Source organism: Ricinus communis, chromosome 5 (genome assembly GCF_019578655.1).
Source record: "Ricinus communis isolate WT05 ecotype wild-type chromosome 5, ASM1957865v1, whole genome shotgun sequence".
Taxonomy (NCBI): domain Eukaryota; kingdom Viridiplantae; phylum Streptophyta; class Magnoliopsida; order Malpighiales; family Euphorbiaceae; genus Ricinus; species Ricinus communis.
In genome coordinates this window covers 1,982,376-1,998,194 of record NC_063260.1, presented here as the reverse complement: position 1 = coordinate 1,998,194, position 15,819 = coordinate 1,982,376, and the positions used below count along the sequence as shown (strand labels likewise).

At 32.1% G+C, this 15,819-nt stretch overlaps 2 protein-coding genes across 4 annotated transcripts; one reads left to right on the top strand and one right to left on the bottom strand.

The window, feature by feature from the left end:
* Positions 1-1,121: 1,121 nt before the first annotated feature.
* LOC8268712 (transcription factor bHLH121) lies at positions 1,122-4,186 on the bottom strand. 3 transcript variants are annotated; one of them, XM_015720859.3, is made up of 6 exons: positions 4,035-4,186; positions 3,767-3,906; positions 3,208-3,332; positions 2,431-2,558; positions 1,879-2,346; positions 1,122-1,808 (listed from the first exon to the last, which is right to left on the bottom strand). In XM_015720859.3, exons 2-6 carry the CDS (start codon positions 3,847-3,849, stop codon positions 1,656-1,658), a joined length of 957 nt encoding a protein of 318 aa, XP_015576345.2. In that variant the 5' UTR covers positions 3,850-3,906; positions 4,035-4,186; the 3' UTR covers positions 1,122-1,655. The 3 variants fall into 3 exon arrangements, with proteins under 3 accessions (XP_015576345.2, XP_002521657.2, XP_015576346.2); XM_002521611.4 differs by having other exon boundaries at positions 3,208-3,329; positions 4,035-4,185; XM_015720860.3 differs by having other exon boundaries at positions 3,208-3,323; positions 4,035-4,185.
* A 1,785-nt stretch (positions 4,187-5,971) lies between these two features.
* Positions 5,972-10,666, top strand: LOC8281334 (DNA-(apurinic or apyrimidinic site) endonuclease 2). Its single transcript, XM_015720836.3, has 10 exons — positions 5,972-6,539; positions 6,630-6,741; positions 7,210-7,428; positions 7,516-7,601; positions 7,680-7,795; positions 7,884-7,964; positions 8,303-8,503; positions 8,687-8,838; positions 8,935-9,635; positions 10,205-10,666. The coding sequence occupies exons 1-10, from the start codon at positions 6,432-6,434 to the stop codon at positions 10,274-10,276; spliced, it is 1,848 nt and encodes a 615-aa protein (XP_015576322.2). The 5' UTR covers positions 5,972-6,431; the 3' UTR covers positions 10,277-10,666.
* Positions 10,667-15,819: the final 5,153 nt, after the last annotated feature.

Here is a 15,819-nt window from a genome sequence, read left to right as displayed (position 1 = left end):
CATATCAACATTATTTCTGAGTTTACTATTTATTTTTTTTTTTAGATTTGATCTTCTGAAATCAATTTCGATTGATTAATTATTTTCGAAACTCCGATAAATATGCCGATTTCATCAGTGTTGGTGAAAATCGACCAAAACAAACAAGAAAAATAAAGCACCTTTGTGAGATTTATAATTTTATTTTAAAAATTCAAAACTAATACTTTTTTCGAATTTTTTTGAATAAAGTTGTTGATTTTAGCTTTAAAATTGATTCTGAAAGTCAAGTTTCATCAATTTATTTATTTTTTTATTTAATCGAATGGATTTGTATTAATGTATTTTTTATTTTTTAGGTTTTACGCTTTATTTCTAGAATTCAAATATATTTATAATAAATTGTGAAATTTTTCCAAAATTATTTGGGTGATCCATGCTAGACAATTTCTTATATACAACCATATCAAATAAGAGACCATATCTAATAATTTTAATAATGAGATGAAGGTTTTGTCTTTCCATGATTTTCTCATAATCTTCAAAACTCCATTTTGTTGGTTGGTTAGAGAGGGAAAGTGTACCTATCTCAGTGCCTGTCTTGACATGGTAACTTTTGGAGCCTTACCTTACCTTTGCCTGTGTGTTAACTGTTAGCTAGGGTATTGGGAAGGCGTGAGAAAATCACTCTGCAACTTCAATTCTGCTTTGATCGAATGAGACAAGTTTAAAACCTCAATTTCCGTTATGATTTATGAAGCTACAGAACTAGGTTGGCCCGACCGGGGCCGATTCGAGCCTGAAACCAGTTCAAAACCGGCTCGAAACTGAGTGACCCAAAAATAAAATTATTTTAATTTATTTTCTTTATTATGTCTTTAAATTAGTTAAAATTAGCCGGAACTAAAACGGTAAACCGCCCAATCCCAAACCGGCCTAAAAGGCAACGGAACGTGAACCATGGCCAGGTCTAGAACTTGGATGTTATGTCACTTGTTTGTAACCATTCAACAACAATCTGAAGAACAAACTAACATTAGCAAGTAACAATCCCCTATTAGAAACGCTTCTCTTACCGGCTCAATGTGCTGGTTACATAAAATTACCATAATTCTCTACTGGATACGAGATGGTATCTCTGCTTAACGAGAAAGAATTAATGGCATTTCTTCAACTATAGTTCATACATCCACAACAAATGAGTTGTGCTTTTTGGATACAGTTTTCACAGCCACTATTGAGCTATCAATTACAACGGGATAATAGCAAATGTGAACTGGAATAATGATGCAAAAAAGGAGGTTACAACTGAAAGCAGCGTTTCCAGCTAAACTAGTCTGTCAAGTAAAGACCCTGGCCCTTCTGTACATAATTAGAAATTATTTTTCACTTATAACCAACTAGCCAGCATGCTCTCAAGCCTAGAAAAGATCTACAGACATCTCTGAAGCAAACTCTATCCAGGTTCTTTGGTTGCCACTGACCCAAGGACAAATGGGTGATTATCCTTATCCCCAATGTCAAATGTTGCTAATTAGGTACCTGCGTAACCTGCCTTACTTCCAAGCTGGGTGTTGGGTCAGAAGTGATATCAAACATGTTACAGCCACAGCTTCCAACGTACACTACCCTTATGAGTTAGTAGTTTGAGAAGCTAATGGGAGCCAATCAGCATATCAATTATTAGGTTTTGGGACATCTCCTACACTGTTAGAAGAGTTATCCTGAACACCATGAGATGTAGAATACCCACTCGAGGTGCTACCAGGTGTAATATTTCTCTCCTTCCTCTGCAACGGTTTGCCTTTCCTTTCTCCGGTTGAAGTATCCTGCATAAACTTTTCAATCAGTTTTCTGTGTTTAAAGTGATGGTTGCAAGAACTAGCTTTTAGAACAAACCTGTTGGGCTGATGATCCAGGCATTGTCAGTTGAAGTTCTGTTGCAACATCATTCGAATCATCACATCGTTCTGCACTGCTGCTCCTTGGATGATCTGCTGACTTGCTTTTGGAATCATGTTTGCTCAAAGTATTGGAAGTAGAAGCATATGGAAGTGATGCATGTTCAGTTGGAGGATTAGCAGGAGCTGGGTATGGAATAAAGGTTGAACAGGGACCAGGAATTGCACCAGGATTCTGATTCCCAAAGAAGGGAAATGGCTGCAGTGAAGGATGCATGGGAATTGGGCCAGGTGGGACAGGTAGAGGAACAGGATATGAGTAAGTCGGACCCACAACAACAGAAGGATCAACAGAAGCCCATGGGAACATAACCCTGACTCTTTGTTGATACTGCACGCTTAGATTTTCAATATCAGATTTTAAAGATGCCTTTTCTTCTCTCAGCTCATTCTTCTCCTGCATTAGCTGTGATCATCACAAAATAACTTATCACACATGCAGTTGTATATATAACAAGGCCATCAGAATCAAACATCAACAGACAATCACCTCCCGTGATTCTTCTGAGAGTGTGGCATATTCAGCCTTTAGTCTGCTGACTTCAGCTGTCAGATCCTTCAGCATTTGAATTGTGTCAGTCAAAATGGTTGCCTTATCATTTTTGGGCCTATCTGGGTCTGCATGTAAGAAATAGGAGAAGGTCAGGGTTACCAAAATGAACACTTAAAATTAGAAAACAATTTATATATTCCTTTTCTTTCCAATAATTAGATACACAGATTCATGGAGAAGTGCCAAGTTAAATTACATTTAAAACAACATATCGCTGCGGTTAAATTTTAATATTGGGTTCATATATCTTTTTGCCAAAACATTGAATTGTCAAGAGCTACTAACAACTGTTTGAGTAGACTTCTCAGCAGGAAACTAATTCAAGACCTAACATCATAGAAACCAAAGAGACTTCCATATTCAAATTTAAATTTTTTTAAGAAATAAATAAAGAAGGCCCACCATATTCTTAAGCAAAATGGCAAAACTGCTCTTATAATGGCAAAAAATTTATACATCTGAAACTATAAGAACCTACCCTTTTGCTAGGAAGGTTAATGGACGAAAAATATATCCCTATTGCAGGAAAGACAATGGAGGAAAAAGCGATTAATTTAAATCACAAAATGACCTCTAAATATTAGGTACATAAGCCGCCACTTAACAGTTAGCTGGTTTCAACTCTTAATAACTTTTGCAGGAAATTAATCCAATTGCTAGTGACACAAGCGTGTCAAATGTCTCACAGAACTACCAAAAGCAACATCATATTACCTAGTGTGTTTCCCAGCTCAAGGAACTGCTCATTTAGTCGGTCTCTCCTCAATTTTTCACGATCTGCCTTCTGAACTTTTTTTGCAGCAATTGGATCCTTGGCTTCGGCTTCTAGTCTATTTCTGCTAAGCATCAAGTAAGAACTCTTCCTCAATAGTAAAGCATTTATAATACAAAAAGCATAAGTTGAAAAATTTAACTAAAAGCATAAAATTTTAACAAAATCCCCACCTCAGCTATTATATAATTGCAATCCTAATATCCAAATGCAAGCAATCAAGAAAACCCAATTATTCCACTAACCATAAATGCTTAATCACAGAATTTCTTTTTACAAAAAAAGAAGAAGCAACAGACAGAAATGAAGAAAATCATACATGCACTTAACTAACAACAACTAATGCTATATCTAATCTACAAAGAATCACAAGATCAGACAATTAACTATGCAGCAGAATTTATTAAACTAAGGGCACAAAAATTACTTCTTAACTACAATCAAGAAACAACTAAAAGCCAACTAAAGGAAGCTAATTGCAGACGTGGGGAGGAAAAAGACCTGGATTCAGAAGATGAAGGAGCCATGTCTGTTGCTGTTGCTACAGGTTGAGAGAAATCATTTGTTATATTCCACTGATCCATCTTTTAACCTTGCTAAGTAAATATCCTTTCTTTCTCTCGCACATCAAAAGGTAACAGCTACAAAAAGAAATAAGAAAATGAGAAAATAATTATTGGGTTTAATTGGGTTTATTTATGTGTTATCTTTTCTGGGTTAAAATTGGGGAAAGAAAATCTAATGTTCTGAGCAGGAGAAGAGCAATCACCTAAGAAAGAAAGCAAATGAGAAGAGGAACTTGTGCTTTCCACGAGCCTCCACCAAGCATGTGTCCTCCCACGTTCTCTTCTTTATAATATTTATTTTATCTTTTATTTATTTATTCCTGTGGTCCAACGCTCCAGGTAATTCTGCACTGTGTTTGGTGGGAAGGAAAATGACGGAAAAAAAAAATTAATAAGGTCAGCACTAATTTTATGGGTTTCTTTTCTAAAGTCAGTTGATCAGTAGCATTTATAGTTGATAGCTCCTACTCGATTAATATAAAATATTTGTAAATATCTATAAAATATGCAAAGCAATTGAAATAGAAATAATTTATTTTTATAATACATTATACTTCTTTATTATATAAAATAAAAAATATAAATATAAAATCAAATAAAATAATAACAGTAACAATATTAATAAGATATCTACCAACAAGTAACTTATTTTTACTAACAAATACGCGACCCGTTCACCAATGAACATATTATATATCAGGCAAAATATATTATTAGGTATTTGAATTTTTTAATTTTATTTTATTGGGTATCTGAATTTTTATTCTATCTTTTTGGCAAATTTATATATTTTTTTTTTTAAATTTACAAAATTTTTATTTCTTATGGGTTTTCATTTTTTTCATTTTTTTTTGTTTTTAATTAAATAAAAATTCAATACAATAAAACAAAATTAAAAACTCAGTGCACTAAAACTGAAAATTTAAGAGTTAAAAATGCATTTTACCTATATGTTATGTGCATGTAAAACCAAACAAAGGATAATCATGAAAGAAAAATTTACTATCATTTTTTATAAATAGTTTAAATACAAGGTCTTATCCTTTAAATTCATATTTTTCTTTCTTCCCAATAGATAATGTTAATATGTTAGTCGTTAAGTTAAAGGAAAGGGAGAAACTCATTTTATAAGTAGAAAATAAACCACAATATTTTAAAGAATTGAGATCTCGAACTTAAGACTTCAATCTCCGGTATTAAGTATTTGATCACTAGATAAATATATAATAGATTCTTTGTTGCTTTCAATCTAATTAATAAAAAAAGTACCTTGTCTATGTGTTTTCACATCGAGAATTCTCTGCAGATAAAGAGATGTCAAAGGGGCTTCTTATAAAACCTGTTGTTGCTGATACCTTCTTCTCAGTTCATTCTTCTCCTTCGGTAATTACTAACGAGAGAGAGCCGATGCCAAAGTCCAAAATCTACATACAGAGTTTCTTTTTTTCTTTTTTGGAGCAGGGGGAAAGAAAAGAAAAAAGATATGCGTCCCAAGCCGAAATATCATAAGTACCGTCGCGTCCTCTTTTTGTGCTACTTCTAGGGCGGGAAGAAGATAAGAAAACGCGTTTAAGACTTCAATCTCCGGTATTAAGTATTTGATCACTAGACTAAAATCTAGGAGTTATCTTGAAATTCACTATATGTTAAGAAAAAGAAATATATATATGGATGTCCTTGAGAATTATATTTTTTAACAATAAAAAATATTTAGTTGTACCTGAGAAATAAAAATGAAAGTTCATATATTCAATAGATGTATATTTATGATTTAAAAGAACATTCTAATGTTTGTTCAAATACCTTGTTTTCTATGACACATATTTTTACTTATGGATTTCGATACCCCTCAAGCCTATTAAAAAAATTTGAGTTAGAGACATAATTTTTACTTAATTATTTATTAAATGAATTTGAAAATATTATTTGTTTGAGATGTATTCGTAAGATTATAAATAGAAATTATATATTTTTAAAATAGATCAAATTTAATAAAAATATAATTTTTATTTTAAGTTCAGTCGAATTTAAATCTATTATTTATTTGGGTTTGGTTTAAAGATTATAAGTTAAAATATTATGTACTTTTAAAATGGAATAAACTTGATCATGATCTTCTATCTCTATATATATGTACTAGGCAAGGCTCAGGCTAAGGGTAACAAGTTTAAGTCCAACCAATCCCGACCTAAATTATGTCCGGCTCGAGTTTTGAACAGGTTCCATCGAGACGGAAAGCACAATTTTAGTCTTTTTAGAGAGCACGAGATCATGTCTGCTTAAGAAAAAAACATGAAGGGTCTATTCTGCCTATTAGGGAAAATATTAGAGGAATGTTCGACTTTTTTTCATTTTTCTTAATATGATTCTTAATCAAATTTAAGCAGGCGGATTCGGTTCTGATTCAGAAATTTTCCGACTTTAAGCAAGCAAGGGTTTTACATCTCCTCAATACGATAGCATAGAAGATGCTGATAAAACATTGCCAGTTTTAAAAGCCTGGACCTGGTTGCCTGCTGTGCAATCTTAGCAAGCCAAAGAACAATATTTCACTGCCCAGAACGGTAGCTTTCTGGGGTTCAGAGCAGGAAAGAAAAGAAATGAAGATAGTAACATACAACGTGAATGGCCTTAGGCAACGCATTTCCCAATTTGGGTCTCTCCTCAAATTGCTCAATTCTTTCGATGCCGACATCATTTGCTTTCAGGCATAAATATTGAATATTTTGTTTCTTTGCCTTTTCTAATTCTTAATTTTATCTTTGCTTATTATCAAAATTGTTTTCAAAATAATTCAGGAGACTAAATTGAGAAGACAAGAACTAACATCGGATTTAGTAATTGCTGATGGTTATGAATCCTTCTTTTCTTGCACTCGTACTAATGAGAAAGGCCGCACTGGCTATTCCGGTAATCTGTTTGTTAATTTGCCTCAATGAAATAACTTATTTACTTGCTATTTGTAATTTTTAATTACTATAGTTTCCTTTTTGTGTGTGTGTGTGTGTGTGTGTGTGTGTTTTGATATGGCTATTTATTAAATGTTAAATTGCCTCGATGAATAATATTTTTGCTTTTTATAAAAAAAATTTCTAACTATGATCATTGTATATTCTTTCCTTGGAGGTGTTTGTTAAATTGCCTCAATGAATAAAATTTTGCTTATTTACTTATTTTATCCTTAATTATGATACTTTCCTGTTTCCTTTTATCTTAGGCGTTTGTTAATTTCCCTGACTGAATAAAGTTTTGCTTTTTGTCCCTGATTGTGATAATTTTCTTTTTCTTTTTGTTATAGGTGTGTGTTAAATTTCCTGGATGAATAATAATTTCCTTTTTAGTTTCTAATTACCATTATCTCCTTCTCTTTTCCTGCAGGCGTTGCTACTTTCTGCCGCGTGAAGTCTGCATTTTCAAGTAGTGAAGTGGCATTGCCTGTTGGAGCAGAGGAAGGATTCACTGGTCTTGTGGATTGTTCCAGAAATGGAAAACATGAAATGCCAGTAGTAGCACAAGGTCTTGAGGAGTTTGATAAAGATGAGCTTCTTAAGATCGACAGCGAGGGACGGTGTATAATCACTGATCATGGCCATTTTGGTACTGATTCCTATGATTTGCTTGAAAGTTTTAACTTTATGTTGAATATTTTGTTATGGGAATAATGGGTTTGTGGCATTTGGTTAGTTCTTTTCAATTTATATGGGCCTCGGGCAGAAAGTGATGATACAGAGAGGATACACTTTAAGCTTTTGTTCTATAATATATTACAGGTAACTGGATCTGTTTCTCCTTGTGATTGGAGATTCTTTGTCATATGACATGAAAAAGTTCATTTTATTTTGATATAGAAAAGATGGGAGAGTCTGCTACAGCAGGGAAGGAGAATATTCGTTGTTGGTGATCTGAACATTGCTCCAACTGCCATGGATCGTTGCGACGCTGATCCAGATTTTGAAAAGAATGAGTAAGTATTGGACTTCTTTCTGTAGATTTCTTCTTCTTCCTGCCTATGATTATTCGAAGTTATCTTACTCTTAACTATAATTGTATAGGTTCAGAATATGGTTTAGATCCATGCTAGTGAAGTCTGGAGGCCCCTTTTTTGATGTTTTCAGATCAAAACATCCTGACAGGTTTAAATTTTATGCTTAATGATAAGTTTTTTCTGTCCATTAAAACATCAGTGTCACTGTCTAGCAATCTTTATTTCCATCGTGAAAATTCCTTTGTGTGTCTTGTGAAACATGTGTGATTCAGTTGTTGAAATATTTAAATTGAATTTATACCTCTGTGCATTATTCAATTGAACCTCTTTTTTTTCCTGTTTAGTTAATAAGGTATAGTCTGAGTTTTAAAGTTCCAATTGATTAGTAAATTTGGTCTTTCTACCTTGTCTGCATGTCAATATCTGATTTCCGTCATTTGTTTTTTGAGTTTCGCATTGAACCTAATTCATCTTCAATGACTGCAGAAGAGAAGCATATACATGCTGGCCATCAAATACTGGTGCTGAACAATTTAATTATGGGACTAGAATTGACCATATTCTTTGTGCTGGACCATGCTTGCATCAAGAGCATGATTTTCAAGTTCATGATTTCGTAAGTTGTCATATGAAGGACTGTGACATATTAATAGATTATAAACGCTGGAAACCTGGAGATACAATGAGGTAAATATTGAACCTAACCATGTCTTTAAATAAAGTATGTTGCCACATCTGTGATTCTGTTTTTTGCATGGTTATGTGCGCATCAGTGGTGTGCTCGTGTTCATTTACATGTATCTGTATTAATATTATTTTTCCTTTCTGGAAGAAGGCAACAATATAACCTTCTGTTTACCTAACGCATAGGTGGAAGGGAGGTTGGGGCACGAAGTTGGAAGGTTCTGATCATGCTCCAGTTTATACAAGTTTGGTAGAAATCCCTGATATCCCCCAACATGGAACTCCGTCTTTATCTGCTAGATATCTTCCCATGATTCATGGATTCCAGCAGACACTTGGTGTGAGAAATCTTTCTTCTAGTTCAGTCAGGTTTCCATTAGGACATTTATTTTTAATTATCAATTTAAAGTACTAAGTTCCTTAATGTTGTGCAGTGTCTGTCCTAATGAAAAGACAAGCTTCTACCCAGGTATCAAGTTCATTTTCAGATGGAAATGTTACTATAAAGGCATGCAACGAAAGCATAAAAGGATTGTACAATAACTGCAATATATCTGGTCACTCTGCAAGTGACTCGTCTTGTGCGACTAAAGATTCTGATGGAGCCATTTTGAGGATGGAAAAGCATTGCAAAGATTTCTCTGATCAGACTTGTTCCGACAGCACAATTATGTTGCAAAGTAGGCATATTAATTCAATGCATACTGAGGGAACCAAGAAAAAAGCAAGAAAAAGTCAATGTTCCCAGCTCTCACTAAGGTCATTTTTCCAGAGAACCCCAAACACTAGAAGTGGCGCCGAAAACACTGCTCTGGATATTTCACATTCTCAGGAAAATGTGTCAAACTCTAATAGTCCCCCAAGTGAAACCGCTTCACAGGATGACCATAACAACACTCCTGGACATTGTGGACTGAACTCAAGCTCAGGCACTCAGGATCAGGATGAGATCAATAATGGTCCTTCAGAGAAAGAGAAAAATAATGTCGCTTTATTGGAGTGGCAAAGAATACAGCAACTCATGCAAAATAGCATACCTCTTTGCAAGGGCCATAAGGAACCATGTGTTTCTCGGATAGTGAAGAAACCAGGTCCTACTTGTGGCCACAGGTTTTATGTCTGTGCTCGAGCTGAGGTATTTTGTCATCAAAGTAGTCTATGTAGATTTTATACTTTGAAAAGAAAAACCTGAAATGCTTTGGATGATTGGGGAAAATGTAATATCGAGGAATGCACCAACCAGTCAATTTAATGATATGCCTTTTCTTTTGGGGTTTGGTGCGGTGAGGGAATATTTTGCGATGCTTGGTGGTCTTTGGGTGGTTGGATTATGTGATTGGTACTTTCAATATGTTGAGATTCAGCTGATGTTGGAGCAAAACAATCGTCAGACTTTAGTTCTCTTTAATTTGGATAACCTATCTTGCATCATTGGATGCATGAGGCTGTTGGCTAGCATTGGTTTTGTTCAATCTTGTCTTTAAGCCTCAAAGCATTGAGCTTGGCTGTCTTAAACTGAATACACTAGATGCTAGCCTTGGTTGAGAAATCATGTTCTCTTTGGTTCCTTTTTTTTTTTTCTTTTTTTTTTTTCAAATTGTAATGACACATCATTTTGTGAATTTGTTTAATTTAGTTCCTTTGGACCATCTGCACTGGTATTTATTGTGCTACGTTATGTGAACTATTTTCTTTTCCTCTTAGGGGCCTGCATCTAATCCTGAAGCAAATTGTGGTTACTTTAAATGGGCTTCATCAAAATCCCGACAGAAGTGATTATGCAGACGATGATTTTTGCACTTGCATTATAGGTAAGCTAATTTGAATTTTCTTGTATATTTTTTATCGTTCCTATTCGTCTCATTGTAGTCCTTTTCTTCAAAGTATAGCTACTGCAGTTCTGGAACTGCTTTGGCTGAGCATAGAGCATCAGCTTGTATTTCTTCTGTATTGTCATAAGAATTAGGTTAAATATTTCCTTATGTTGGAAGTAATCTTCTTCCTTCTAATGCCTTCTCTTTGCATTTTTTACTTGTTACTTATTCCTGAGACTCAATCCTGTTGGTAGAAAACTACTTAACAAGAGGCTCGAGAGAACCAAGGAAATTGAGGCATCTTGTATTGCCTTGAGAACTAGCTCTGCTTACCAAACTTTTTCTTCTTCAATTCTTTGCATGCTAGCAGGAAAAGCACCTTTTGACATGTTACTGGATTGATGATTTGCTTGTGAGATAAATTTAGGCTCTCTCCAAATTTGATTCTGGCATAGTTGTCTCATAAATGTTAGTCTTCACTTTGCTAAGCTTTCTGTAGCTTCCAAAATATGCTGCAATTGTTGTAGTTGAATGTAGTTGTCTACAGATTTGAGTGATCGGAAGTAGAAAGTTGACCTGAGAAATGTGGTTTTAAGTAGATTGTGCATGGACCCGTTGATACACAAAGATTAGGGACTGACCCCCCAGTTAATCTGAACTGGGTTAGGATTGTACCCCAAGTTCGGACCTCTTAAGACTTGATCTAATTACTAAAAATGCTTCTTCAACCTGAAGAACTCAAGAGTATAATCTGTCTCCTATCTACTGAAAGTACCACCACAGCAAGATTTTTGATACATGATTATGCATCTGGATCTCTTTTTCAAATGAAATTTGAGGTAAATAAAATGATGAAGCTCAAGCTTCTTTATTGTTCAATTGGCTGAAGAACTGGAAGATAATTTAAGAATGAGCAGACATAGTTTCTAGTGCTCGTTATTATATCTCATTTTAATTTAAAATTATTTGATTAGTCTAGAAAAGCTTGAGTTCAGACTCGTAAGTATAATCAAGTTCGATCTCTCCACCTTACTTGTTGAGGCTATAATGAACTGATTTTTATTTGGTTAGGGATTGGTTCGACAATATTATCGAGCTGAAAGTTAAACTTGAACTTGGCTTGTTTAACTAAGGAGACAAATTCAAATAAATTTTTTTATTGAGTTAAGAGCTTTTTAAGTAGCTTACAAATAGATTATCTTGTTATATTATATAAATTAAATTAATGAGACAAAAAAAATACTACAATAAGATAGCATAATATATATATTTTTAAAATTATATGTATAAATATATTATATAGAAGAGTATTTTTTTATTACAATAGAGAGTTTATTTCTATTTATAACTAGCTCGAATTGGCATTGTAATCTTTTATTTCTATGTAGATGCCATTTCTATGAAGAAATTTTATTATATATTATTGATCATAAAAATTATTAAAAAAAGAAAAACTAAATCGATCACATTATTTCTTAAAACATCCTATCAAACACAAAATCTTATCTCCTCTCTGTTTTTTTTTTTTTTTCTACTTTCAAGCGAGCATAGGTGAGCAAAACAAGATCTAAATATGGTTTGATATCTCAGAAAATTTTAGATAGACTCAGTATATTATGTTTTTTATAATAAATTATATTTAATATTGATATGTGGTATTTTTTATTAAATGTTATATTTGTATTGATTAATTTATTAATATTAACTATTTATAAATAAAAATTAATTAATATAAATACAATAATTAATAAATAAAGTTATATATTATTAGACAATTAGTTTAATTTATGGATATCACGGTAGAATCAACTTTTGACACCACATATGCTTTACTTAATTACACCCACTTCAGTGGGATGACATGGGTTCAAGCTAGCTGAGTCAGGTCCCAATATTGAAATTAATCTTGTGGTTATCTAGCCACTCCAAGTAATTAACTACTTATTTCTCCCACTTGTCTTGTCTTGGACTTCGAATTTGTGTTTCATATTTGCATGTTAAAAAAAGGTCTCATCATCAAAACCATTAGGCATTTGGCAATATGATGATGACTTGCAAATTCAATGGATGGGAAAAAAGAGGATTTTCTTTTTCTAATTTGGACTTTTAAGATGAAGAGAATACAATTCTTTCATAAAATGTCACTATTGTTATTAGCTATTATAATCTTTCAAGATGAAGAGAATTTTGGGACTCCTTGTCCTTTGATTGTCAATCTTTATCATTATCCTCTCTCTCTCTCTCTCTTGTTATTTCCCTTTAGATATTTTATTTTTTTTCTAATTAAATTTAGTCTTTCATTACTATTGAATTATATTTAGTTAATTAATTAACTATATTTATTTAATATTTTGCCAATAAATGACTATATTAATCCGTTTTAAATAAGTAATTTACATAAATTTAAATAAGAACTCTTAAGAAAATTTTCCAAGTATCTTTTATTTGTACTCTTATATAAAGTAAACTTTTTTAAAAATATGCATGTAGTTTTATATTTTCAATTTTAAATATATATTTTTCTTTGATAAATCAATATATATATATTTATGTCAGTTAACAAAAAATAATATTCCATAATCCCTTGAGATTTGCTGACGTTGGTTTATTTTTTCTGATATGACACTTGTATTGTACCTTAAAAAATAAAATTAAAATTCATGCTTGTAATTTTGTGTATTTTCAATTTTAAATATGTATTTTTTAATCATGATAAATTAATATGTATACTTTTATCATTTGTAAAAAATAATATTTTATTATAATCAAATATCTATTCTACAAGTACTATTTTTTGTTAATGGAAATTAATAATTTAGTCAACAAGATCTTTAAATCTGACCGGAGTTTCGGTATACTTAAAACAATGGTTAAAAAGCATCGGGCACAGTTATTAAATAACTTATTCTGATAATTAAGTCAATAATAATTTTAAGTTGTACATACGTAGCTTTTTAACTATTATTTTAAATACATTTAGGTTAGATTTAAAAACTTTGTTGTCAGTTTACCTTTTTTTTGATCAAATTATAAAAAATAAACACTGATATTAACTTGTGGTGAAAAAAACATATACCACATCTATATTAACTTTCTCCATAAAATAATATGCTCACGAAAGGGTGGTGAAAGGGGATATATTATAGTCCGACATAATACTTCACTTTTGTGAATCGCCATTTATAAATAAATAAAATAAAGGATTTTGTTTTTCTCCTTTTCTGGCGTACGATGGAATAGATCAATGATGGGGATCGAGGGTACTGTCAAATAGTATCAAATTTCATCATAATTAGATATTATATAAAAATAATAATAAAATATATAAAATAGTCTTGTCAATTGTCATTGCAAATATAATATTTTCTTAGATTAAATCATGACCGTAATTGTTGTTGGGAATAAATAATACTATATATATATAGAGATTATGGATAATAATTAATGCATGGACGGTTATGAAGATAAAATAACTATAATATATAATTGACTGACTGAAATTAAACGCTAATGCGAAACTTGTTATGGTACAAATTAAGTTGTTCATTTGATGATTAAATGGTAAGTTGTCGTCATCAAATAGTGAAAGTCTCTCACTTTTTAAGTTGATAACCATTTTAGACCCCTAATAATTAATTATCTCAATAATTCCTGCCCCATCAAATAATGAATTTGTGATTTTAGAATTCTTTTTTAACAATTGGAAAACAAACAAATTTCAAACTCGAGATTTACCATTAACATAAAATCCCTGAAACTTAGTAGTTTTTATACAATCAATTGAATTATTGTGTGCCCTTTTGTATGCATTGAAAACACAAGAAAAGATCATGGAAATGGTCATGGATGGGACATATTTATGTTAAATGAATGGCATTTAACATTTTAGATAAGTTCATTAATTCTTTTTCTCTTTTTTTAAAAAAGAAAAGAAAAGAATGACACTATAATTAGGAGACAAAAGAAATCTAATGAACTAGAAAAGTGGGTCCATTTATATATATGTATGCACACAAAAAAACTTGCTTATTAAAATCTAAATTGGAATACCGACATGGCTAAATAGGGTGAATGGGGTTTAAACAATGAATAGTCTGCTGGTATATTATCGGAACAAACTATTGGCCTTAGTCTGGTACAGTGTCATCTAGAACTTTTAGGAGCAGATGTCCTGCGAGACACTGTCACTCAACAGTAGCTATAGAGGTTAAAGAAAGACTGCTGGTGAAATGATAATGCTATATAAGGCACTGATCGGCCTCAAAGATCGATGGAGTCGTTGTCAACTTTGCCTAAAGTTATACCATTTGTGATCTAAAACCTTTAGGAGAAGATGTCCTATGGGACACCGTCACTCAGCAGTAGATATAGAGGTTAAAGAAAGACCGTTGGTGATGCTATATATGGGCACTGATCGACCTCAAAGATCGATCAAGACGCTGTCAATTTCTCTCATCCCCAGTACTTGATGATGATTTTTGCAAGGTTTAGGTGGTGTTGGGTAACAAATCCATAAGATAAAGTGTTCTTTTTTAGCCTAGTCACTTGGCTCCTGATTGGAGTAGCAATGCCTCTTCGAGTACCTGATAGGGCTCCTTCACATTTAAAGAGATATAATTTTTAAAATATAAAATGTGATGATTACTTACATGCTATATTAATTAATAAAGAATATTCTTGATAATTATTTACTAAACTAATAACTAAAAAATAAATTATAATTTAGAACAAAACCAAATAAAGACTATTCTTAGAAAAAACAATCACTTCTATTATACAACTCACAGAAATATAACATGTGCTAGAGAGCATTGGAGAACAATCAATACCAATTTCAAAACTAAAAAGAATTGCTCAATGATCCTTCCATTATGTGATTTATGTCACCACTAGCAAAAAGGGACCATTAAAGACAAGAAGATATTTTGCCTAAAAGGGTCAAATCAAATAAATAAAAACCATAACTATACTATTATTTTTAATGCAGAATGATAATGTAGTGTAGGACAGATTGGTGCAAATCTTCCAACTGAAAAGTATCCATACCCATTTGGTAAGAAGATTTTGCTGTTTCCCATTAAATCAATGTCTTTAGGACCCACAAACACATGCATGATCCATTAACCATATAATTAACTAAAGCCTTCCCCCAAGTATAAATTAATATCATGAATGCAAGAAATGTGACCCAAGAATGGTAGCATTATAGAGTAAAAATAATAATAATAATTTAACACACATCAACTATGTAGTGCAAGTTCCTCAAGCAAAAAAAGATACATATATATATAAATAATTATCTAGTGGAAGACTTAAGAGTTCTATGGTAAACATTCCACTCCAAAGGTTTGCTACTCTATTACAATAGCTATCCTTTTTCTTTTATATTACCATGTCTTAAGAGTCAAACTTTAAAAAAAAAAAAATAGAAAAGTTTAAGCTAAATTTAAAAAATAGAGAATTTAAAAGAATTTTAATAAAATAAATAAATAAAAGTTTTTCTAC

Coding starts and splice junctions, on each gene's coding strand:
- LOC8281334 (XM_015720836.3), top strand. CDS start 6,432: ATGAAGATAGTAACATACAACGTGAATGGCCTTAGGCAACGCATTTCC. Junction 7,796..7,883: donor CCAGATTTTGAAAAGAATGA/GTAAGTATTGGA, acceptor ATAATTGTATAG/GTTCAGAATATGGTTTAGAT. Junction 7,965..8,302: donor AGATCAAAACATCCTGACAG/GTTTAAATTTTA, acceptor CAATGACTGCAG/AAGAGAAGCATATACATGCT.
- LOC8268712 (XM_015720859.3), bottom strand. CDS start 3,849: ATGGATCAGTGGAATATAACAAATGATTTCTCTCAACCTGTAGCAACA. Junction 2,559..3,207: donor TGAGCTGGGAAACACACTAG/GTAATATGATGT, acceptor TCTTACATGCAG/ACCCAGATAGGCCCAAAAAT. Junction 2,347..2,430: donor TCTCAGAAGAATCACGGGAG/GTGATTGTCTGT, acceptor TGATGATCACAG/CTAATGCAGGAGAAGAATGA.